Source organism: Podarcis pityusensis (assembly GCF_964106645.2).
Source record: "Podarcis pityusensis genome assembly, chromosome: 1".
In the NCBI taxonomy this organism is placed as follows: Eukaryota; Metazoa; Chordata; class Lepidosauria; order Squamata; family Lacertidae; genus Podarcis; species Podarcis pityusensis.
This window is the reverse complement of record NC_138028.1, coordinates 7,156,236-7,180,280: the sequence shown is the minus strand read 5'-3', so window position 1 is coordinate 7,180,280 and position 24,045 is coordinate 7,156,236. Positions and strand designations below refer to the sequence as shown.

The following is a 24,045-nucleotide window of genomic DNA, read 5'->3' as shown; positions in this document are numbered from 1 at the left end:
TCTTGGGTTGAGATGAGAAGCTGCCGTCGGTTTCTTACTTATGTGAGCCGCTTGGGGCATCACAATAGTTTCCTTTGATCTGTATTTAAAGGGCTAAGTAAGTTATTTCTGCTGGTCTCCAATATCTTATTGTACTCTAGCATAACCAAGAAACTGAAGGCAACATGGGGCGGCCTAAATCTGATTGACTGGGTTGATAGGGGCAGGAAGCTGCTTAGTCCTCACCCCAACAGGTTTTCATAGTTGCCCACTTCTCTTTTCTTCCATGAACATGAATCACAATAGTTGTGATTCACTTGTGTTTCATTTAGTGATGTCCCTTTGGTGAAAACAAAATCTGCTTCCCACCCAGGTAACTGGACATTCCATTCTATGGAGTGTGGTATGTCTGCATGTGTCTTTGTGCACAGGTAAATTCTATGTGGCCCATCTATCAAAATGATGAATGTTTCCAAGTATAAAAGCTAACATCAAGAACTCTCATAGGAAATTGCTTTATAGCAGATAGGGGTGCTTGAACAGTTAAGTTTTGTGAATTCTGAGACAAATCGACCTGATCTGCGCCTGGACTAAAGTACATAAGGGAACTTAGTTATTTACTGGCTTTTTCACTTTCTGAATGTTTCAAAGGAATTCTTGGCTTTAAAAAAAGTATCAAATACACTTAAAATGAATAAATGGAGAGAGAATATGTTTAGACATGTATGTTTTGAGAAAAATACATTTTAAGATAAGTATTCAAATACAATGCAAATGTTCATGTGGATTTAAAAAACCCCACACAGTTAGTATGAAAATGGGAATATTGAGGAACACATGCAAAAGTAACATGGACTGGAAATAGATTTACCTTCCTAATACCAGGTCAGCCTATTTGTCCTTCTAGCCTTTTCTTGCATTGCCTACTCTGACTGGCAGCACCTTTCCATATTCTTAGGCAGAGGTGGGACTTCACACAGAGCAGGTGCTCTACCACTGGCCCATGGCCCCTTCCATAAACTGTTATCATTCAAGTCATTAAGAGTAGAAAGGAGAGGTTATGTCCACAAGGTTGGGTGGGGGAAGAAAGAAACAGCCATCAAATTGGCTCTTACTGTAAGTGTGCAGGAGCTCTTTCAGTCTTCACTCTTTTCCAAATCCTGAAGAACAAATTTGTAGAGGCTGTGGCCTCCCTGAGTAAAAGCACACAGGTTGTACATTTTGTAGGTATTGATTGCAATTAGCAACATCAAACTCTAGGCAGATCTTCCCAAAGAGTGTTGTGGAAGGAGCAGCATGTGTGGCAGTAGAAATTATGAGTTGCCATGGACAGGACACAAAGGAATGATGGGAGGCACCAGCTGGTGAACTCCCAAGGGAAGAAGGCTTAGAGCCTGGGGATTGGTGGTGGGACAATGATGAGTGATCAGAGGGAGAAGACTTGGGAAGAGGAGGAGTCAGAAGCCGAAGAGATAGTAAGGTTTAATGGGCAAGGAGAATCTGGCAGAGAGAAGTCCAGAATTGGGTGCAGAAGCTAAAGCAGGAGAGGAGGGAGGCCAAGAGGCAAAGATGAATCAGACTGGTAAAGAAGCAGAGGTGTCTTGCCTTCTAAGCTCCCCTCCCCCTAGTCTCTCAAGACCAGGAGAGGTATGAAGTGATAGGAGCAAAGGCAGGCACACTGGCATAGTCTCAGATGGCTTGGGAAAGTTCCAGGAGAGGAGGAGACTTAGGCTGTTGTGGGAAGGCGGGGGCCTCCTGTCTCCACAACTGCCTCATAGGAGCAAGATCTACCAAAGAAGAGTTGCTGTTCTCATTAGGCCTGGCACTCCTGAGCAGAGCCTGTTTCTTCTAATACAGATTTAATTTCACTTACTTTGTGTGATTTATTGCTGGCTCACACCTGGCACTAGTAAGCTAGTCTGTTTGATTGGGTTTGGAACCAGGGCCCCCCCATCCCCTTTTCATTTACAGAGTGCTCCTGTAGGAAAACTATTAAATGAGCCAAAATCAAAACAAATAATCTTTGGCATTGGTTAATTAAGTTAAACTGAAATCGGGACCTTTCAGTACCAATATTTCTGGTTATATTTCCTTCCTGTTTATGAAAGAAACTAAAAATGAGTAGATAAATTGAAGAGGCGTGGGAGAGAAGAAAAACAGTTTTTTTTTCAAGTGTCCCTCTTGAGAGGCAGTGTGAGGAGGGCAATGTTTAGCTTCCAAAGTCCTTAAAATACACTTTGCTCTGTATTTCCCATTATTTGCTGGTGAAGATTGCATTTTTTCCCAGTGACAAAATATTGTTGTGTTTAAATGCTGGCCAAATGTGATACTGCTGCCATAGGAACATCATCCTTCAGGGAGAATGTCCTTTTTTCTTGCAATAATTAAGTAACAGCGGCACATTTATTCCAACAGTACATGAAGCATGCTTCTTAATATTTAAACCAATAAAATATCAGGTAAAGGTGTTCTCAGTGGCTTTTCCCGCATTGCTGTTCTGCCAGATATGGGCCAGTGCTGGTGTGTTTCAGTTCTCAGATGGATTTTGCTCAGCTCAGGAGAAACAGAAATACAGTGGCTTTAGATCCATGCTCTTGGGTTGCTCGCAGAGGTGGTGGTGGATACAGTGGTACCTTGGTTCTCAAACGACTTAGTTGTCAAACAAATCAGCTCCTGATTGCTGCAAACTTGGAAGTAAGTGTTCTGGTTTGCGAACGTTTTTCGGAAGCCTAACGTCCAATGCGGTTTCCGATTGAGTGCAGGAAGCTCCTGCAGCCAATTGGAAGCCATGCCTTGGTTTTTGAACAGTTCCGGGAGTCAAAAGGACTCCGGGAACGGATTAAGTTCAAGAACCAAGGTCCCACTGTACTTGAAATTCCAACCGCATTTTTGGATTCTCAGGCCTTGCTTTATCCTACAAAGGGTGCATTCATCATCCAGTTGGAAATCAATGGTGGAACTCTTTACTGAGATGTCTCAATGAAAATTACATTCAACACCATTCTCATGTAATTGTTTCACTTCTCTTAGCATTCACAGTGCCTTGAAGTTTTTATATGTGCAGTTTTTTATTATGTATTTCCATTTAGGCATTCTATAGTGAGGCACTATCGGTCTTCCTCTTGTCTTAAATAAAACAGCTGGAAATGGCACTTAAGGCTTTTCTGACACCCCCCCCCCTTCACTGTGCTTCACTTGATCAAAGTGTGTTTGGAGGTCATCTATATTCTCAGTTTCTTCATCTTCCTGAACTTTCCTGATTGAAAGCGAACCTGTTGGTAAAATGTCATAATCTTTGGCCTCTTACATGTGCATTAAACAACTCTTGAACTTGGAGAGGTTAAGAGCCAAACTAGATGTTTCCTTAGTACATAGTAGGTAGGCACTCATTTTGTCCTCAAAGAATTACAGGCCTTGAGGAACAGGATTCTTTCTAATAAGCCGATATACAAGAAAGGGAGACTTCTTCTTTACTCCCCCTTTATGATCAAAACGGAGATTCCCACCCCTCACCTCGGGACTAGAAGTTACAGAGAAAGGTCCCAATTTTTCTTTGCTGAGAAAAATGCTACAGTGTTTGTAGATGCACTTCTGCAACTTTAACATGTCGATCTAATTATTATTATTACTATTATTATTATTATTATTATTATTTATACCCCACCCATCTGTCTGGCTTTCCCCACTCACTCTGGGTGGCCTACAGCAAATAAATAATTGTAAAACATTAGACATAAACAATTTCCTGATACAGGGTTGCCTTCGGATGTCTTCTAAAAGTCAGATACAGTGGTACCTCGGGTTACATACGCTTCAGGTTACAGACTCCGCTAACCCAGAAATATTACCTCGGGTTAAGAACTTTGCTTCAGGATGAGAACAGAAATCGTGCTCCGGTGGCGCAGCGGCAGCAGGAGGCCCTTCACTTCTTGCTGGACCTTAGTGTCGAGACTGAACGATGAGGTTGAAGATGCTCCTTCGGGTATACTGTGCCAAGGCTATCTTTTAAGTTTTCCTCTACCAATTTATTGTACTTTGGAAGTTCTAGTAACAGGAAAAGCAAAGCAATCTTATATCAGTGACCCAAAGAGATTTTATTAGGTTTGAATACTATGTACTGTGCTTGTGCAGGAGTCCAACAGTGCAACATAAATAGCAAGCACAGTTGTATATACAGTCATAATCTTAGGCCCTTCTTAATGGGCCTCCTCCACAAGAGGTCTGGAGGGTAGCAACATGAGAATGGGCCATTTCTATGGTGGCTCCCTTTGTGGAATGCTCTCACCAGGGAGGCTTGCCTGGTGCCCTCATTACATATTTTGTGTTCATTTTGTATTTTGTGTTGTGAACTGCCCTGTGATCTTGGGATGAAGGATGGTATACAGATTTAATAAACAAAGAAACCACAGCATAACTACATTTTGGCTCAATGGACTCCATTGCCGTGAACATCAAATTAAAACAAGTCAACAATGAATGAATGAATCAAAACAATATAAAATTGCAAGATTGCCAATAAACACCAATTACGCTAGATTTGTATTTGTGATCTGCACTTGTCCTCTTATTACAGAGCAGCTTTGTAGAGCTGAGACCAGAAAACTGTTTTATGTGTGTGATGCCTTTTGAATGTAATAAAATTATGTCTAAAGCAGTCTGTGCTTGAAACTCTCTTTTTCTGAACCAGAACCTATAGTTTGTGTCAAGTGAAGAAAAGTGGGTTAAATTCCAAAAGCTTTTCTGTACAAAATTTGAACATAGGCAAGAAATCTTGGGGAAAGGATTATCCGTTGGTGGGTCATCTCCAGGTATGAGCAAAAACTGCTCATCATGGAAGTTTCCTCTGCAGTCATGTGAGCTAAAATGTATGTGTGTTTATCCTTTCCCGATATCCATAGTGTATGCAGTTATTGCACTGTGTGGGTGTGCTGTATCTAAGTGGCAAGTTCTACTTCTAATCTCTCTCTCTCTCTCTCTCTCTCTCTCTATATATATATATATATATAGTAAAACCCACACACATATGATTGTTCTCAAAGAGGGTTTCCAACTGCGCAGAAAGTATTCTGTGTAATTATACTTGTATGCATGGGGTATTCTTTGACCTTACTGTGAACACATGTATGTGGGGTGATGGAACCTGCTGTAATGCTGCCCCCCACATTAATTATTATAGGCAAACTTGTTTTATGCTATATTGTGAAATCTCTTTGAGATGCTTCATGGGAAGTGATTTATAAAGAAATATAATAATGAACATTTGAAATGGGCTTTGATTTCAACTCTGTTGGCATTGTGAAAGGCAAATGGCCGCTCTCCAATGGATTTCACATTTCATAGTCTGCAGCCTTCTTGTGGTCATGCAGATTTCTGGATGTAGAGAGGGAATAATACTTGGGCGCTTAATAATTTTATTTATTATTTCTTTCTGGCTTCTTGTATCCCTTTGCTTAAAATAGAAACCAGAAGGCTGTCTCTTTCTCTAAAAGATCACAACTAAGCATGAGAAACTAGCTTGAGTAAAAAGGCATGTAACATGTAACACCAATGGTTCCTCATGGGTTGATTGGGAGTCAACAGTGGAAAGTTCTGAGCAGAATATGATAGGAGCTAGAACCCAGGAAGGCCCAGGCAACAGCTTGCCACATTGCATTAAAAACCACTTTCTGGTTAATTGAACAGAACTAGACATTTTAATTGAGGTCTCCTAGAATACAGCGGTGCCAACAAAGGTCCGTATAGTAAAAGCTATGGTTTTCCCAGTAGTGATGTATGTAAGTGAGAGCTGGACCATAAAGAAGGCCGATCACCGAAGAATGGATGCTTTTGAATTATGGTGCTGGAGGAGACTCTTGAGAGTCCCATGGACTGCAAGAAGATAAAACCTCTCCATTCTTAAGGAAATCAGCCCCGAGTGCTCACTGGAAGGACAGATCCTGAAGCTGAGGCTCCAAGACTTTGGCCACCTCATGAGAAGAGAAGACTCCCTGGAAAAGACCCTGATGTTGGGAAAGATGGAGGGCACAAGGAGAAGGGGACAACAGAGGACGAGATGGTTGGATAGTGTTCTCGAAGCTACCAGCATGAGTTTGACCAAACTGCAGGAGGCAGTGGAAGACAGGAGTGCCTGGTGTGCTCTGGTCCATGGGGTCACAAAGAGTCGGACACGACTAAATGACTAAACAACAACAACAGAATACAGCGGTACCTCGGAAATTTGGGGACCAATCGGATGATGGGAATTGTAGTTTCAAAACATCTGGAGGGCCGAGGTTGAGGAAGCCTGTTATAGAAGAACCAAAGCACCCCACAGAACTAGTGTTGGTGCAACTGGATCATAGTTTGGAATTGCTTGGTGCCAGATTTGTGGCACTCTTGAGTTGGCCTCTTCATATATGAAACTGAGATGGCATCATAAGAACTTTGGCCTTGGGCAGATAGGTTAGTGAGACTGGACTAACCCTTGCAGAATCCATGCTGGTTCCGCTCTAGCAAGACTTATTCTATCTTTAATAATGTTTCCACCAATTTCCTTGATCCCTTTTAAAATTCAGTGTTAATTTAGCCACTGGCCAACCCTTGGATATAGAACTTATTTTATTAGAAGACCAGCAATTTCTTCTTCTTCTTTAATTCTTTAAGAACTCCTGGGTGAATGTCTTCTGGATTTGGTTCCCCTCGCCCTGCTGTTATTAATTTGCCAGCTCAGGGCAGTGTTAGAAATTAGCCAGGCACTAGGCGCAGGTCCATTTGTGACCATGTGGAGATCTCTGGATGCCAAGCGACTGATGTCTCCATCAAGCAGAAGAGCTTATTTATTGCATTTATCTCCCACATTTTCTTCAAGGAGCACATGGTTCACCCCTGCCTCTCAGTTAATCCCTCCAACGACCCTGTGAGGTAGGTTAGGAGACTGCTACTGACTCCAAGGTCACCCAGTTGACCGAGGGGGGATTTGAGCCCCAATCTCCCCGTTCCTAGTCTGACACTCTTGAGTTTAACCCACTGGCTTCCTAGCAGTTGAATAAATATGGGAAAAGCAGAATGTCACTTTGAGAAGGATTGGAAATCTTTTCCTGGAAGCTTGAATTTGTTTTCTTCTGGATTGTTTTATTTGATGTTTTAATGTGCTGTCAACTGCAGTATAGAAATGCAGATGATGATGATGTTGATAAGCCCCAGTGAGGTGGAAATGGCACCTAGACATACCGTTGTGGCAACCGCAAGCCAGGTTTAAGGTGCCATTTGTCAATTAGCTAACTGTATATATCAGCGTTTCTTAACAGTGGCTCATGGTATTACTTCACAAATTCCCAGGTTCAGTCTGGCATCAGCAGTTATCTACTCCCTGAGACTCTGGAGACATAGCTGCTAGTCATTGTCAGCAGTACTGAGCTAACGGGACAATGATAGGCTAGCTTGACTTAGTATAGGGTATCAATATGTGTAAGTAGAATATTTTCGAAAGAACTAGTAGGCTGAAGGTCTATATAAAAATTTACTTCAGATGACTATATTGAAGCATCCGACCTCCCAGTTTGCTGAGATTATTTAGATTTTGACGTTGCTTCACTTAAGGAGACGAGTGTAGTATGCATGCTGTGCTTTATAGCTGCCATTGCTCAAAACTATCATTTTTTCTGTCATATTTTTCTTCTAATTCTAGCTTCCAGCCAGATAAGTCATCTGTATGATAAATGGCAGAGAGCTCCCTTTACTGATACACATTGCTACAAATAAAATAAATCCACTCTTTGGGGTTGGGGGGGGCAGGCGGTGAACGGAGGGAAGAATCCAAACCATTATTTACATTTGCAGTCTTACTGTACTATAAAATGTCTTCAACCTAGGCTGTAACTATCTTTTACTGAATTGCTTTTTGCTCTGGGGTTGTTGTTGTTTTCCATTTCTACTCTATGCACTAGAGATATACAACGTCTTTGGGGCTCGGTTCATGAAGAAAAGTAACAGGTTCTGAATGCTGGTACCAGATAACTAGAGTAAAAAATAAGCACTCTTGTAGCTTAGCTATTCCTGACACCACTAAACCATTATTTTAAATTTGATTACAGAAGCAGCTTCTTATCAAGAATCTCTCCACTCACAAAGCTGGCCAGGTTTTTTGTAGGATGCAGAAAAATCCAAAAGGGGAGAAATAGGCTGCCATCATAAAAGGGACGGGGTGGGGGAGGTTTAGATTTGAAAGAAAAGGGGAATTATGCTACAAAATTTGGGGAGACAAGAAAAGAAGGGGCCGTTACATTTGAACATAGGGACGAAGGAAGGAGGAGAGAGCAGAATGGTTTCTTGCAGAGAGACAGGATCCAAACAGAGAACACTGCCCCTTTAGGAAGAATGCATGGGGTGGTCAGAAGGGAAGAAATTGAGGGGCAGGGGGGATAGCCAGACAGTAAAAAGGAGAATAATCTGGTGGAGGTGGAAAGGAAGAGGTCAAGGGAAGGTTGTGTGGCACTTCCGTTTCTTGGTCATCCTTGAACTACTTCTGGAACATTTGATGTTCCTCAGAGACTGAGGAGCCACAATACTTCAGTGAATTGATGGGACTGTTTGAAAATTAGCTGAGTGAGCAAGTGGAGGAATCTCTCTGGCTGTGGAGCAATGATTTTGACCAGCTTCTCCTCTTCTCTAGATGTGCAGTATTTGTGCCTCTTTCCATCCTCAGATCAGTTTGCATGTCTGCTGACACCGATACACCTTTTCTAGGTCAGGAGAGGGTGGAGGCAGGTTCTCCTGTGTTGGACATAGACCTTTTTGCACCTTCTTTTCTCTGACAGGAATCAGTGTGTGCTGTGTAAAGCTTATTTCAGGCAAAGACCCAATTGGCTATATACTGGTAGAAAATAAATGAAGAAGCTCTTAATGCTTTAATTTGTCTCTTTCTCCTGAAGGGCTTTGTTATGTAAAGTCATGCCAGTGCTGTCGCCTCCTCTCCTAACCTTCAGAAATCCTGGAAAGCACAGTATGTGTGGGTTGCGGATGGCAACCTGCTTGTGAAGTGGCAAATAATCATGTTTACATTTCGTTTTCTTCTTGTTGATGATTTATGTATGTCCTTCTTTTCTATTTTAAAAAGGGGAGACTTCAGCCATAAAGAACCCGCCTACAAACAGTTATTGGAATACACCAGGGGTGTCTAACCGGTCGACCGCGATCGGCAGGTTGATTCCCGGATGAGTGTCTTTTTTTTTTTTTTAAATTCTGCATATTCACTTTTTAAAAATAGTTCAACAACTTTGACTTGCCCCCCCCCCTAAAAAAACTCAACAACTCTGAACTCCCCCCCCCCCCCGATGGGTAGATCACTGCCAGTTTTTCCCCCTGGGAGTAGATCACAGTCCCTTGGGAGTTGGACGTCCCTGGAATACACTCATCAGACATGTTTAGCAAATGGCGGTAGTGACCTATGAGAATAAGAAATGCCTTGCTGGATTGAACCGGGGCACACCTAGTCATGCATTCTGTTCTTGTGGTGGCTAACCAGATGTGTATGGAAAATCCATACACAGGACCTGAGTACAAGAACTCCCTCCAGCTAGTGATTCCTAGCAGCTGGCATTTGGAGGCATGCTGTCTTTGATACCAGATGAAGTATATAGTCATCAAAGTTAGCAGCTGTTGATAGCCTTCTGTGTCATTAATTTGTCCAATTTCCTTTAAAAGCCATCCAAGTCGTGTGTGAAGAAGTACCTTCTTTTGTCTGCCGTGAGTCTTCCAGCATTCGGTTTCATTGGATGACCCCTGGTTCCAGTATTATGTAAGAGAGAGGAAAAATTCTCTATCCACATCCCCCTCACTATGCATAGTTGAATACACCTCTATCCTGTCCCCCACCTCCACTCACCTTTTTCATAAATGAAAAAGCTCCAAATGTTCTTAATAAGAGAAATGCTTCAGCCCTTTGTTTTGTTGCCCTTTGTGGACTCAGTAATATCCTCCTCAAGCTGCGATGACCCAAACAGTACACAGTATTCCAAGTGTGATCCCTAACATGGAGTTTGCCTTTTATCACAGCTGCTGCGCACTGGGTTGGCATTTTCATTGAGCTTCCTGCCACAACTTCCAATATATCTCTTCTGGCCACCATCAGTTCAGATAAACAACTCACAGGATGCAGTTTTGGTGTTGTACAAATAGGTTCATTGAAACAAGATTAAGTACAACTTGTGCCAAATGAACAGTTATTTTAGAAGCACAGGGCACCCATTATCTGTTATTATGAACTAAAGGCAATCTGAAGTTATGTGTGTAGAAGAACATGTGTATTAAGCTACCTAGTGAGAATTAAAACTTGGAAATTATTAGTATTAAAGGATATCTGAGATGCTTCTATTAAACTGGGTTTGCCTTGTATTCCCTTTATAAATGGGCTGTTTCCAGATACCTCTATAACTTTGAGATGAGAAATTCCATTTTTCTTTTTGAGCATGGCTCTGTGATTTATTTTTTTGTGTGTGGTTACACAAAGGTAAATAAAAATACTTATGGCTTACTCATGAGCAAGGCTAAGCACCTGTGTAGATGCTACATTGAATGATATTCAAGAGACATCTTGCTATGCTATATTGTAATGAGAGCATAATTAACTCAGTGACATGGGTAATAGTGTAAACAGCTGCTGCAAAGTTCTGGGAGCTTCAGCCATAGTAATTTTTCTTGAGAATTTGCTTACTGTGGTTCAGATTAAATTCTTAACTAGAATTTAGATATCATATTTAATGCATAATCCTACAAAATCCCCACAAAACAGCCAGACAGCTCTTCTACTGATTCATTCTAATACCCATTCATTGGTATATACTGGGCAAATTACTTGCCTAGTAATACCAGCTCTTTTAGTCCATGTACTTGCCTGAAGTGTTGAAACAGCTCTGAAGCACTGTTAATTAATCGTGCTTGTTTTGGTCGCCAACTGCATAGGTTTCTTACCTATGTCTTTGACACCTCTACAATTTTTGTCACGTTCATAGTAACAGTGTTTACTTCTGTAAATACTTTACCACCTCAGACTGCCAAATCAAGGAAGTCCAAATTATGGGGGAAGACTATATGTTGTAAGAAAAGTTACATATAGGTTGAATGTATTTTCTTTCAAATTTGTCAGAAACTACCCTTGTTCTCAAGATTTCAGATGTACTGTTCCTCAGATTTTATAGATGTGCACACTAGCTACGCCTGATGAATGTCCCCTTTGTTAACAATCGGAATTTGTCTTGCTTTATTGATGTTGGGCTTTAACTGTTTTCAGCAGAATAAGATGGTTATCCTATGTTTGAGAGAAGCAGTGACATTATGCTGGAGGAAATGTTTCCTCTCAAAATACGTAGAGCGGACGAAAAGTTTCTGAGTGGCTGCCAACTCACTTGGTTTTTAAAAAGGATTGGGAAATGAATTGACTGTAGGTATATAAAAATGGCTATTATCCATGAAAGACAAATTGACCCCTTAGTATAGTAGTAGTAGGAGTTGTATCCTGTTCTGCTGTTTAACTCAAACATCTACTTGTGCAACAAGGCTTCTCCTCTCTTTCATTCCCTTGTGCACCTTCAAAATCTACTCCAGAGGATTGGGGGTAGGCTCTCCGGAGATTTTGGGTGCACGCAGGGGAGATGAGAGGAAGACTACATCCAGTTGTGCCAGCAGAGTGACATTTTCGCTCAGAACTCAAGAATTTCCTTGCCGCATCTGTTCAAGGTCTACCTTGCTCGACATTCTGTTTCCTAAAAGTGGCCAACCAAATGTCTTTGAAACCTCATGAACAGGCACTTCAGTGGTGAATTTATGGCTAGGCAGTACATTTAATGTTCATTATGCATTACTTTACTTGTTGTTCAATGTAACCAGACATTTCAAAATAGGTATATTATATCAGCCGATATTGCAGAGTTAACAAAGCCTGGGGATAGCACAACGTAAGACTTAACTTCAAGAACATTAAGTGGCTTTGAAAACCTATTCCGAGCATGATGATTTATGGGCAAGTCACTTTGACATAAGCACAAATGAGTTTTCGGTCTATTTTTGAGCAGCAGAACCGAGGGCTTTCTTTCAGCATCAGTGACATTTAGAGACTTTTTCAAAGGCATTTGTTTGTCCCACACCAGCATGTCTTCTCATACGACGTCTTTTTACTTCAACTTAGAAGACCTTTTATCTGTACTCCATAAAGATTTTAACTCTACATCATTACAGCTAAATTGTTCCGATTATAAAATTATTTAGTACAATAATATTAAATAAGTTTTGGTTGTATTGCGCAGGCATAGCCAAAATCATTTAACGACAGATAATGGTAAATTGTACCAAGGGCAAAGAGGAAGGCTTACATTATCATGCATAGCCCCAAAAATGTTAGGAGTGTGTTGGGTTACCCAAAGCAAGGACTATAGAGAGATGTTAGTAGTGCTAACTTTATGTTATAAAATGACATAATTTTAAGGGTTTTGGTTGTTGTTTTCGTTTTCCTTAAAAAAAGATGAAGAGGCTACCCAAGACCTGCTGCAGAGTGAATTTAAGGAAAGGCTTCCCCTTCTGAGCACTTTACAGTGGTACCTCGGGTTACATACACTTCAGGTTACATACGCTTCAGGTTACAGACTGAAATAAACCCAGAAATAGTGCTTCAGGTTAAGAACTTTGCTTCAGGATAGGAACAGAAATCGTGCTCTGGCGGCGCGGCAGCAGCAGGAGGCCCCATTAGCTAAAGTGGTGCTTCAGGTTAAGAACAGACCTCCGGAACGAATTAAGTACTTAACCTGAGGTACCACTGTACTAATGTATTAGCAGACAGCCTAGCTGAGTGCTAGAGTTTCTGTTGCATTTCGGATGTTTGTGCCTGAGAGCAGATACATAAAGCTATAGGAAGCAGGGTGGACTAATTTTATATCAAGACCACTTAATTGGTCTTCAGCTGGTAGAACTGTGGCAGAGAATTGACATCCCAGTGCCACTCTCCTTTTTGTTTATATTGCTTAATACGAGGACAAGTAGGATGGGGGAGAAGGACAGAGTGGGTCATGATGGGGGGGGGGGAATCCCGAGTCTGAAAAGCTTGAAGACTGCTGATTTAAATGTTTTCCTATTTGTATTTTAGATACTTCCTAGACAAAACCACATAGAAATCAATTACTTTCACCATTAAAGCATGATTACACAACCTAATGTGGTAATTCAAAACTTGTGCTCACATGTCATGTGAAGAGAGAGTTGAGAACATCTGCAAAATTAATGGACTTCTGGTTGACCCTCTATAATTACATTTGAATCTCTTGAACAAGAGTTGAAGATATAAGTACACAAGGCTATAAGTACACTAGGTGCTAATGGGGATATAGGTCACATCCTCACCATACGTTTAAATCGCTTGGCTTCCCCCAAAGAATCCTGAGAATTGGAGGTTGTTTAGGGTGCTGGAAATTGTAGCTCTGTGAGGGGTAAACTAAATTTTTCAGGATTCTTTGATGGAAACTGTGTGTTAAATGTGTGGTGTGGATGTTCCCTATGGCACTATTTTCCATGGGACAGAAAGTAAATGTTCTGTTTGGCTGACAGATAGTCATAAATATTTGAGAAAGGAAACATTGAGCTCAAGATGTTCAGTGGGTTGTATAGCAGCCTTCCTGATGGGATGATGTACTCCAGACATCTGAAGGGCACCAGATTGGGGAGGGCTGGCATATACAGTATGAGAACACTCAAGCTTCCTCTGTGAATGAATGACCCTGTTGAGATACAGAGAGATGTTTCCTGGAATACCTGTGATAGGTCCCTGCAGCTGCTGTTTCAAGCCCCTCATAGTAATCAGTTTATGGCTGTTTTGTGCTAAATTGCAGTGCTTGGCAGTCAAAAGGCAGATATCTTTCCCCATTGTTTTTTTTTCTTCTCATGGAAAAGCAGCCTTCAACCAGCTGCCCCCCCCCGCTCCCCCCCCATTGTGTTTTGCTATTGCACAGCATTAAGTGATGCCAGTTGCGTGCGTAATCGATAGCATTTTGGCAAGGGTTAAATTCTTGTCTCTGCTCATTTCTCACGAGAGAGATTGGGAAGCTGTTTAAAGGTCTCTCTCAAAGTGCCTATCGAGAGTATCTTTGGCTGTCGATACAAAATAGATTTGTGTCAGATTCAGTTTGTAGTGTCCGAAAATAATGGAGTTATTTGATGGGTCTTATCTCATTAGCGTGCTATACCAATGAGAGAGTGTGCTGTTTACCCACTCAGACTCTGAACTTCTTGGAAGAATTATTACAGAACTTACAAACCATCACTTTATTTTTCCTGCTCTGATCCCAATTTACAGTGGAATGTATGTATATTCATAGCTATAATGTTCTAGCTCTAATGAAGGATTTGGCATTATAGCTATTTGGGCTCAATAATATGAAATCTAATCTGACATGTTTGGTCTTGATTGTTACCAGCTATGAGAGTCTCTTTCAGTGAGTTAAAGGAAGTGAATATTGATAGTTGCACTATGCTGGTTTTGACACCTATCCAAAATTGACTCTCTTAGTTTTGCATGAAACCATGTGTTGTAGTGAGAGGACTCAACAGACAACATTTGCGATGTACCTTGTGGTGACTGCAATTAATTTTTCACTATCTCTCTCTGCCTGATGGTGCAATGAATTGGTTGGGGATCAATTGTTACTGGAATAATTGATCAATCTTCTCTGGATTTAAGTCAGACATTTATGGGCAAGTAAAGTATAAATTTTATAAATTATTTCCTTTGAAGTTTTCTGTGCAGCCATTCCAAAGGGGCAAGCCACTTTACCTGTTCAGAACAACTGCATGGTGTACCTCAGCAATGTTGGCGGTTGGGGACAAGTACAGTTCAGACTGGTGGAGAATTGTACATAAAAATCAAACTTCCTATATGTAGAAATTGAGCACACCCTAAAGTGTGCTCCCAAACTCTTTTTTTCTCAATTGAAAATAAAAGTGCAATTTAGAACTAATATGAATATCACTGTAATGGATGTGCTCTCTCCCATTTTCAACCACAAATTCATACACACCGCATAAATAAATAAATTTGGCTGTGTTGTTGTGAGCAGGTGAGAGCAATTTAAATGTATATGGACATTTTCACCAGAAGTGCAGAAAAACTCTCAAGGGAAGGAGATTTTGTGGGGTGGGGGTGAAGGCACTGCCAAAATGTTTTTTAAAATAATGAGTAGTTTTGACTTGGTGCTACTTTAAAAAATATTTTTCACCTTTATGTTCTGCAGCATTAAATTCTCAGTGGGATTCAAAGTGTTTTAAGCGCTTCCAAAATGCACATGCTTAGCTGAGTTATTTTTTAAAGACCTTATCTTGCAAGAAAAAACACTGAAGATGGCCAGGTGTGTGGTTAAAAGCATGTGGGAATTCTTTTAAAAAAGGTTTCTAATATTCTGCTTCAGATGGGCTTCCTTCTTGGCACTCAAAGCTCATGAGGTTTCCATGGCAATGTTCTCTTTTGCTAAAGGTTACCAGAAAATTACACTTAATGGCTTTATTGGCAATACAGATCAATTTCACTTCCCAGATTTACTGTTGTCTTACAACATAGAAGCAGTAATTCTGGCCAATTAATTTTCATCTGGTGTGTGTTTAACAAAGTAGCAGTCTTCTCTTACATATAAAGTGGTGGCAGTCCAAAGACAGATGGTGACATCCCTCGTGTGTCCATTTCACCGCCCTCCCATTTCCAACGACTGCTGTTTAGCAAGAGGACTAGACTTGATAATGCCAGGGCCAACCCAACCATAAGGCACACTGCACACTTAGGTGGTGGAACCCCAATGGAGTGGCAGCTCATGGGCACTCCACCATAGCTGTCAAGCGTCCCTTATTTGGCGGGACAGTCCCTTATCCCAGCGCCATGTCCCGCTGCAGTCTCTTATTGATGATGTCCCTTAAATTTCCCGGGTTTCAAAGGAAGCAGCTCCTGTCCCTCCCTCCCTGCCGGCCAGGGAGGAGGGAGGCTCCAACTGTGTTGCTTGGCTGCGTTGCTCACCCAATAAGGAGTCTAAGAACGACTGGGGGGTGGAGCTTGCATGCCTTGTGCCGATCAAATCGGCCGCGTTGCCTGGGGACTCGCCTTTGCTCAGCGCTTCCCAGCGGAGAGGTGACGGTGGTTTTCCTTGCTGCATCCCCTTTGCCGGGTTGCTGCGCTGTGGGAACCACCGCTTGAGGCTTCGTTTGGCTGCTGGTTGACTAAAATCCCTTATTTTGGCTGCTGATCCCTTAATTTGAGGCTGCTGGTCCCTTATTTTCAAATCTGTAAGTTGACAGCTATGCACCCCACCTGCCACCACCAGATTAAAGGAGCAGCGGCGGTGGGGGGGACGGCAATCTCTTGCTGGTGCTGGGATAGCAGTGGGAAGGCTTCTGCAGTGGCACTGGAGACTCCCAAGTAAAACGTGCATGGATTGGGGGCCTCATTGACTAAAGCTGCGTGTGCGTGATTAAGGCTAGGGTGAAAGGGCTGCTTTTGTTATAAAAGTAGCACTGTTTAAACTAAGTTTAAATCCAGCACAATACTTTACATAACGCGTCCTACACACACATATGCTGGTATTTGAAAATATTCATTATTCTCATGACTTTGGGTTTTGGCGGCCATTGCAGGGGCTGAGCCCCATTTATGTCTGTGGTGTCCAATTAAGAATTGCTGTTGAAAATATGATATTAACCATGTGTCACTGATGTGAATAGTGAATTGCCGTATTTTTTGCTCTATAAGACTCACTTTTTCCCTCCTAAAAAGTAAGGGGGAATGTGTGTGCGTCTTATGGAGCGAATGCAGGCTGCGCAGCTATCACAGAAGCCAGAACAGCAAGAGGGATTGCTGCTTTCACTGCGCAGCGATCCCTCTTGCTGTTCTGGCTTCTGAGATTCAGAATATTTTTTTTCTTGTTTTCCTCCTCCAAAAACCAGGTGCGTCTTATAGAGCGAAAAATAACGGTAGTTCATGCATTTCGAAAGAATAAATAGAAAGTGCTGCTGAACGGGGGTGGGGGTGGGGAATGGCAACTAGCTATTCTGTTTTTGCTTCCGTAACCTAGGTTCCAGAAGCCATTTCTATTCCCAGTTTCTAACACAGGCATGTGCCCACTCCACCCCCCACTGGTAGAAGTGGCTCCTCAGGAAGAACAAGGCCTAAGAAAAACAGGGCATAGACCTTGATTTTTGATTAGTAGGAATCTTGTAGCCATAAATGCATAATGTAACAAAATTCTTGGTGAACTTAATTGGCTTTTTTTGGTTGAACTTTGAGCAGTTTTCTTTCTGCATGATGGGGTACCATATACTCTTAATTCCATTAGTCCTGTATTTTGTTACAAAAATCAACCATTTTTAGTTCAAGTTGTTATACAGGTCTGCTCATAATTCAGTTTTAATGATTCCAAATACCACAGCTTTCTTATCTGTTAAGCAAAATGACCAGTTGAACAACATCTGTTAGTAATCGTTAACAATAAATCTATACAGTTGGTCTAGAGAACCAACAGACATATAAAGGGTTTAGGAAAATAGCAAAAGTAAATCTGCGAGTGGTTATTTTAACAAGAACCAAATATTCATTTAAGAAGTGGAGTTTGAACATTAGCAATATGCTATAGGATATTTAGAATAAATGAGAAGTTTTCACCAGGTCTTAAATGTCATCTACTGCATCAGTTGGATTTGTGTGGAAGTCTGCCATGGCCTTTCACAAGCTAATGAGGACAGAATTCCACTCGCGTACCCTAGGCAGCAGAGCTAAAAATAACTTATTAGGAATATCCTGCCCCAATTAGTTCCCTAGAGGAAAAGGAATCAAATTTGCTTGAACAATTGTCATTCATATTAATGATTCCAAATTCTCAGTTTAAATGGGATGGGGGCATTAGAAAAATAAAAATGGATTTGTTTCACCGAAGCAGCATTTTGTGCCAGACTTTCGCTTAGCGTCTTATTTTGTTTTCCAGTTGTGTATAGCATTGGGCTGCTCGTTTTCTACTGTGCTGCCCTTATTCTTAAGCATGTTCAGCCTAGGATCCAGAGTTTGTAATGATTACAGCACTTTGGCAGTTCACTCCTAACAAGCCACCTGAGTCCTTGACTATGTAAATCAGGCTACTATGCCTGGTAAAGCTGCACTGACCCCTTTTCTAATTATAAGCAGGTGTCTCGTTGCAGTTTGCCCTTCCATGTGGGCTAGTAGCTTCTGTAGACACAAAGGTCTTTTAACTAGTCTCCCAGTCCCTTGCACCCTTTATCAAGCCAAGTCATCTGTAAAGCCTTCATCAAAGTGAAGTCTGTTTCTGACCAGTACAGATGGTAACCCTTTATTGTTCCCAATTTATTACTGCAGCAGAAATCAAAAGGGCACAGTCTTAGGGAGGAGAGAACCCCTTAAAAAAATAAAAATAAAATTGAACTTAAAGCTAAGGCATGTTCAGATGCACTCACCGTTCTCTACTTTTGATGCATTTTTTACTCAGTACCACACACAAATTCAGTAACATTCTGAAACCTCTGAAAGAGGAGCTTCTGGTACTATCTTGGAGCATCTCAGAATATTATGTTAAGACTTTTCATTGAGCAAGGATGCCAACTTGAATAAAATATGGGGGGGGCAGGTAAGCCCCGCCCTGCAAAACCCATCAGAAGATGCAGCAAACACATACCGTTTGAGTGTCCATTAACTTTGGGGGCCCCCGTTCACCTCAGATATGGGGGTGGGGGCTGAAGAGACCTCCGAGCCTAGGAGTTGGCTCCTATGTCTTTGAATATTTCACAGTTTCTTGTGTGAACTCCAGTCCTAAACAATCCTTTCATTGTTTGCATAGCCACTTGGGGCCATTTAGAATATTACTCAGCAACAGAATTGGTTTGTCACAATGTACGTGCTCAACAAGAAGACAGTCGTGGTTTTATGACTGTTGTGTCAGTGTGTTGTGCCAGTGTGGTGTAGTGGTTAAGAGCGGTAGACTCGTAATCTGGTGAACCGGGTTCGCTTCCCCGCTCCTCCACATGCAGCTGCTGGGAGACCTTGGGCTAGTCACACTTCTCTGAAGTCTCTCAGCCTCACTCACCTCACAGGGTGTTTGTTGCGGGGGAGGAAGGGAAAGGAGAATGTTAGCCGCTTTGAGACTCCTTCGGGTAGTGATAAAGCGGGATATCAAATCCAAACTCTTCTTCTTCTTCTTGTGCTTGAAGCGTGTGTTTCTCTTAACTATTTGGGGTTTTTTGCAGTTGTACTTTACATTGTTAGGTGTATGCTTAATGCATCTTAGGTGTGCACCCAAACAAATAAAAATCAGTGAAATGGCCCTTATCATCCAATAGCTGAGAAGCCCTGAGAGTTGACTGATATTCTTTCAACTTTCTTCCACTTCTAATCAAATATCTTAACAGACAGAGACAGAACAGAATTTAGGGTCATTTACCTCTAGTGAACCGGCCGCCAGACTCTATTCTCTTTTATGGAAAGTTCCAGCTTTTGAAGCATATCTGTCACCACTGTGGGTTCATCTTTCCCCTTTATTATGGGAGGGTCCTTAGCTCAGTGTCAGAGACTGGTCATTGAATGCCAGCTGACTGCTTTTTATTTAACTGTGCTTCAGAGAAGCTGCCTTAGTAAAATTGCTTTCAAAAATCATTTCTGCTTTTCATAGGCACTGTTGCTTTAATTTCATGACCCTGGTATTTCTGGATAAAAGCCAAAGGAGAAAAGGGTGGGATTCAACTAATGGGTTCCATCAGTGGAAGTCCTATGAGAAGATTTTCTCTTGTGCAATGGGGCTCCCCCCCCCCCCACTATGGGGGGGGGCTTTGGAAAAATCCCTGCAACAGCATGCGGGAGGAGAAAGGGGAAATAGTTCTGTCTGGTAAGCCATAATGCTTGCCCTCCCAGAACATAGTTAAAAGCTATGGGTGGTAGTCAGTTAAGTTTTACTCATAGTAGACCAATTGAACTTAATGAACATTGGTTTCAATAAGTTTACTCTGAATAAAACATAGCAGACTGCTATCCCAAGTTATTTGTTTATAATTTTTTAAAAAGTTAATTTCATTTGTGATTAGCTCAGCTATCAAGCAAGTTGATGAAAATACCCTTTTGTTCTAAAAATGCTTTTAAAATATCTGGCCAGTATTTGGCAAATTTTACAAATCTGTTTTCACCTGTCACTCAGTACATGGATGCTTTTCAGTTTGGTCCCTGATATCTCTAGTTAAAGACTCTCTAGAAGCAGAATAGGCCTGGGAAAGATACAGTACCTGCCTTTGAAAGTCACTGCTCCTTCAAGGCATCTGGGTTAGATTTGGTAGACATGGTAAAGAAAAGCTTCACAGGCTGTTTTTCTTTTTTGATTATGGAAGTGGGTCATTTGAAAAAATTGTGTGCCCAAAAGAGAGAAAGTGTGAAAAGTGAAACTTGCATGGTTGCATCCAAGATTCATTTGTCTTGATTCTAGCTTGGTTGTTTTTTAAAGGACAGATCTTCGTAATTTTCTGTCCATAAGCAAGAGCTTTGCTCGTGGGTGGGGTGGGGTGGGGTGTCACACCTTGCATGGGAAGTACCTTAGCAATGAATGCTCTTTGTTGTGATCCAGAGTTGCGGCTGAGCCACACTTGCTGCAAACCGCATAAACAAATTGAATTAGCCAGGGTAGGGAGAAACTCGGTAATGGCTGTAACAGCATTTACAAATGTTGAAGTGATGTGCTTTTCCCTGACTCAGGCGTTACTTAAATAAAACAGGAACTGTCTTATTCCACAGGCCATCAGTTGTAAAGGGCAGCACAGTATATCCTACACGTTGTCAAGAAGCCAGACGGTGGTAGTGGAATATACACACGACAAAGATACAGATATGTTTCAGGTAAGTGCATTTGCATGACCTAAAACCAGCTGTTTGTGGGCTTTTATAGCGTATTTCCTGTGTGAAGATGTCCTGAAATGGCTTACAGAAATGGTGTCCTGGAGTACAGGGTTTATTCTCAGGTGTTGCTCTCTCTGAAGGAAGGGTCTTACCTGCTGGTTCCTACATGGGCAGGTTGCACATTGGTTTTCGAAGTGCACACTGGGAAGCTTTGGTACAAGTACATGCAGCAAAGTTTGTGCTTTGTGTGTCATATGTGACTGCACACTAACTACTTGCATGCTTGTTTTTCTGACACTGATAAGCTTTCCCACTATCTCACTCTGAACTGTCACAGCTCTTTTTTTGCTCAGTGTGTCATCCTTTCAAAATCCACTACTGGCTTTTGTTGTTGGCAAAAGTGTAAAGGCATTCTACAGGCCTTTCAATAATAATCTTGAGCCTGGACTGTGTCCCACTCTTGCTCTTTTGAAAGCACTCCCAGTGGGAACTGGTGGTGGCTGCATTATTTATACTTTCATTTAGTGATGCTCTCTAGGTCTTTCCAATGACATATTCATTCAGCAGTAAATATACTGAGTTACAGATGCTCAAAAATAGGTTGTTGGTTTTCTTCCAGGAGCACAAACAAAGCCATTACTTAAACGCATTGTTTCAGATTTTCATTCATGGCAGAGGTAGTTCTGGAGCGTTTAGACAGTGGGTGGGTTCATCAGTTTTTCTTTGTTCCTGCATGTACCTAGATTCAGTTAAAATACTTTCTGCCACATCCCTATGTGCTTCACAGCGATGAGAGGTCTCTTGTGCTTTCAAAACACAGTGCATACTAGAATATTGTTTGTTAATTTGAAAACCTGCCTGTCTTTTGGAAAACCCAGCATATTACATGGAGCTCCCAGTGTTGTCCTATTCTTCCACCATGCGGGTCCATTTCTCTTTAGATTCACTAGTGTTAGGGGATTAGATGCTCCTTGGTCCATTCACAGTCATGATGTATACAGTACTATCTTATGCCACACAAAATACTGTATTTCTATGCTGTGAACCATCCTGAGATCTATGGATAAAGGGCAGTATACAAATTTTATTAATTTATTTATTAGTAATATGCGATCCTATACATATCTAAGGGGACGTGGGTGGTGCTGTGGTGTAAACCACTGAGCCTTGGGCTTGCCGATCAGAAGGTTGGTGGTTCGAATCCCCGCGACGCGGTGAACTCCTGTTGTTCCGTCCCAGCTCCTGCCAACCTAGCAGTTCAAAAGCTCATTAGAGTGCAAGTAGATAAATAGGTCCTGCTCCGGCAGGAAGGTAAAACGGCGTTTCCGTGCGCTGCTCTGGTTTCGCCAGAAGCAGTTTAGTCATGCTGGCCACATGACCCGGAAAAACTGTCTGCGGAGAAACGTCGGCTCCCCCGGCCAGTAAAGCGAGATGAGCGCCACAACCCCAGAGTCGTTCGTGACTGGACTTAACTGTCAGGAGTCCTTTACCTTTATACATATCTGGGCTTTCTGAGAATGCCATTTTGTACTGAAAATGCAAGGCTTATGTTTGGGATAAATATGTCTAAAATGAGTTGACAGTTCATCGGTTCATAAACTGTAGGATTTTCAGCTGGGTTCGATTTGTTTTGGGGCAGGGAGAAATCCAGGGTGAGTCCTTTAAAAGAGGCCCCATGGATACAGAGTACACATGTTCCACGGGGCATTTTTTAAAAGACTCACCATGTACAATGTTCCACATTGGCTCCCTTTCCTCCAGCACCCTGTGGTCTTGCTTTGATCACCCCACTTGAGCCAAAGTTGTTGAATATCTTCAAGGAGTGAAGTGGTTGTGTTATGCTAGATCGAATAGCAGACAATGTGTGAAGCTTTCTAGGCGATTTATCTTACAAATGTTGGACTATTACAGTTGGCCTTTAGACATAGAGGGGCTGGTAATTCCTTAACTGTTGAACTAAGAACATAAGAAGAACTTGCTGGATCTGCCAGTGGCCCATATAGTCCTACCCTGTTCTCACAGCCGCCAGCCAGTTTCCCCCCCGAATCCTGCAAGCATTTTTTTTAAAGAAAAAGGGGGTGGAAAGGGACAGGCACCCAGGAATAAAAACTTTGGCAATCCCACCCACCATTGAACCCGATGTGTTTTGACAATACACAATTTTGGCTTTATGCGCTATTCCTGGACCATAATCCCAGCGTAAATTGAAAGTCACCTGTACTATATTTTCATCTTTTCTACAGAGGTGCTTGATTAGCATTTTAGTAGAATAAAGTAAGAAGGCTTATCTTCTCTACCCTGTCTTCCGCAGCAAATATTTCTAGCAAATAATAAATCCGGCAGAATTTTGCAGTTAGAATGTTTCCTAAACTCAAATGACACAGCAAAACAGCACAACCCTGTACCTTGGTAGTCAATGTCAAATATTAGAAGACAGCTTTAAATAGAATTCTCTTTTTTGGAAGAAAGAATCCATGCGATTCAGATATTTAATCTGATATTTAATTTGCTGCATGTTTCTTTCCAAATCTTAGATGCACAGAGACTCAACTTAAAATCTGTTGATTTCCTTGCTGTTGTCTAGGAAGTTCATAATTCTGGTTTATGGCATAGCTCCAAGAAGCAACATTAGTCTCTTCAAGAGCAAGACAAATATATATTACTTTTACTGCAGTTAAAGCAGTAACAGAAATTCAGGGCTTGCCACGTTCATTTTCACCCATCACAGTGTTTCTGCAGCTGAGCAATCTGTAATAGTTTTTATGCCATAACACACCACTAATACCTCTTCTTTTAATAAGTGAAACATTCAAGTGCAGCCGTTGACATCTTGATGCCAAAAGGAGTCAAGTAATACCAATGAAGCAGAAAATTTGGGGAGGACTTAAGCTCAGTGGTAGAGCATCTGCCCTGTGTGTGCCAGTGTGGTGTAGTGGTTAAGAGCGGTAGTCTCGTAATCTAGGGAACCGGGTTCGCGTCTCCGCTCCTCCACATGCAGCTGCTGGATGACCTTGGGCTAGTCACACTTCTTTGAAGTCTCTCGGCCCCACTCACCTCACAGAGTGTGTGTTGTGGGGGAGGAAGGGAAAGGAGAATGTTAGCCGCTTTGAGACTCCTTAGGGTAGTGATAAAGCGGGATATCAGATCCAAACTCTGTGTGCAGAAGGTCCCAAATTCAGTTCCTAGTAACT

General features: G+C 41.7%; 1 protein-coding gene across 2 annotated transcripts in view; it reads left to right on the top strand.

Moving 5' to 3' along the window:
• Positions 1-24,045, top strand: part of PELI2 (pellino E3 ubiquitin protein ligase family member 2) — a 71,990-nt gene that overhangs the window by 36,776 nt on the left and 11,169 nt on the right. For both annotated transcript variants that reach the window (XM_080990108.1, XM_080990109.1), the window contains one exon: positions 20,753-20,854. In XM_080990108.1, coding sequence (XP_080846234.1) covers positions 20,753-20,854 — 102 coding nt within the window. The remainder of the gene's footprint in view (positions 1-20,752; positions 20,855-24,045) is intronic.